Source organism: Cynoglossus semilaevis, chromosome 7 (genome assembly GCF_000523025.1).
Source record: "Cynoglossus semilaevis isolate Cse_v1.0 chromosome 7, Cse_v1.0, whole genome shotgun sequence".
NCBI classification, from domain to species: Eukaryota; Metazoa; Chordata; class Actinopteri; order Pleuronectiformes; family Cynoglossidae; genus Cynoglossus; species Cynoglossus semilaevis.
Window position 1 is genome coordinate 4,370,879 of NC_024313.1, and position 2,263 is coordinate 4,373,141.

General features: G+C 38.4%; 1 protein-coding gene across 1 annotated transcript in view; it reads left to right on the top strand.

The window, feature by feature from the left end:
• Window positions 1-2,263, top strand: part of adcy3b (adenylate cyclase 3b) — a 10,402-nt gene that overhangs the window by 2,273 nt on the left and 5,866 nt on the right. The window contains exons 2-6 of the mRNA XM_017033853.2: window positions 58-207; window positions 1,124-1,260; window positions 1,357-1,468; window positions 1,595-1,722; window positions 2,121-2,261. Of these exons, the coding sequence (XP_016889342.1) occupies window positions 58-207; window positions 1,124-1,260; window positions 1,357-1,468; window positions 1,595-1,722; window positions 2,121-2,261 (668 nt within the window). The remainder of the gene's footprint in view (window positions 1-57; window positions 208-1,123; window positions 1,261-1,356; window positions 1,469-1,594; window positions 1,723-2,120; window positions 2,262-2,263) is intronic.

Genomic DNA, 2,263 nt, shown 5'->3' on the forward strand with positions numbered 1-2,263 from the left:
TATATCACAACCTCTAGTTATTTCATTATATATTGCATGTCATTTTTTTCCCCACAGCTTTTTGCCAACAACATGCTGTTCCTGTGTGCAGCTGCAGTTGGAGTCATGTCCTACTACATGGCAGACAGGAAATATAGGACAGCTTTTCTAGAGGCACGTCAGTCACTGGAGGTCAAACTTACCCTTGAGGAGCAGAGTACCCAGCAGGTGAGATACACACACACACAAAACCTTACACTGTCATACATGAAGTACAATATATTTGTATTGAAGTGCACATAAGCACGAGCACACAGGTACTTCTGCAGACAGGACACTCTGTGCTGCCCTAATTACCGTTTGTTTTGCCAGGTGTGAGGCTAATGGGTTGTTTAGAGGGAAACTTGTTTTCTCCATCAGAGACACCTGCAGGGATTTATAACAGTTCACAGTAGAGTCCTGTAACAAACACGGTTGCATTTACAAAATGGGTAAAGATCTGATACCTTAGAGCAGAAAAAATATCGTTTGAGTACTAAATGTGTTTTGTTATTGTTGTTATTAATTAGGGATTAATATTACTATCACGGAATCTAATTACATAATGTAACAAAGTGGAGTCACCCACAACACCAAACACTGACATATGATTTCACAGTCTATTATGATGTGTAAAATAGCGCCCCTCTACACATTACCTGGCAAATGAGTGTTAAAAACATGGTACTGTATGTTGACCACACAGAAAGGTTAATATAGTACAGTTTTGTGGCTTTTCATTCAATTTCATGGGTAGGATGCTACAAATTTAAAAAGGATCCAGCGACTAAAGTGTGAAATTCAAAGATAATGTAATCTTGCCATTTAATTTCATCTATTTAATTCTTACACACTTTCTTTATTTATATTCCCCTTCTGTGCCAATTTAAGGAAAGATGAGAGCAGTGTTTAGGCAGACCTTGAAAATCTAATGAGGTAGTGAATGTTAAATTCCCACAGGGCATTTTACTGAAAACTGACGGATCTTCTCATCCAACCAGAACACATTTGAGCAAATGACAGGTTCCCCTGAGAGTCCACACAGGGGACGGTTCTTGCTGAGATTGGCAAGCCTCACATTATTCCTGACTCTGTTTCTTTCTAGGAGGAATTATTACTGTCTATATTGCCTAAGCATATTGCCGATGAGATGCTGCAGGGCATGAAGAACCAGGCCGATCAGAAGGAGGTGCAGCAGCAACAGTTTAACACCATGTACATGTACCGCCATGAAAATGTCAGGTCAGGTTTATAAAGGTGCCTTTACCTCAGGTGATTATGCGGGGGTTTTTGCAACGTGTTAAGTTTTTCATTGAAATGTGTGCGCTACTTCTGCAGTATCCTGTTTGCTGACATTGTGGGCTTCACCCAGCTGTCATCAGCCTGCAGCGCTCAGGAGCTCGTAAAGTTGCTGAATGAACTGTTCGCACGCTTTGATAAACTGGCAGCTGTGAGTATTTGTTTGTATTTGTTGTTGTTTTTTTTTTTTTATAAAGACAGCCAAAGTATCATTGAACAATCTTTCCCCTCCCTTTACAGTATTTAATAAGATCCGTATCTCTTGTCTTTTTTACAGGAACATCACCAGCTCAGGATTAAGATTCTTGGCGACTGCTACTATTGCATCTGTGGGCTCCCTGACTTCAGAGAGGACCATGCAGCCTGTTCCATAATGATGGGATTGGCCATGGTAGAGGCCATCTCGTAAGTGACAAATACCTGCTTCAAGAGATTAGAGAAGCACATATTTACATTTTTAGTGTTTTAAAGTAATCCTCAATGTTTGTGTGATTATTATTATTATTATTATTATTATTATTATTATTATTATTATTATTATTATTATTATTATTATTATTATTATTATTATTATTATTATTGTTGTTGTTGTTGTTGTTGTTGTTCTTATATATAATATTACTAGGGCCGTCCAAATTTACTAACTATAGAAATATGTGAAATTAATAAGTAGTAACAATAAAATTTTAATTAATTTTAGCACACAGGCAGAATGCTACAAACTGTACCTTCCTTGAAAGAACCATGTTTCACTCTAATGAGGGTGTTATCACATTTACCGTCTTCTTTCCTTGTTGTCTTAGGTATGTAAGGGACAAGACAAAAACTGATGTGGACATGCGTGTGGGCGTCCACACAGGCACCGTGCTTGGAGGAGTGCTGGGTCAGAAACGATGGCAGTTTGATGTTTGGTCTACAGATGTCACTGTGGCCAATAAGATGGAGT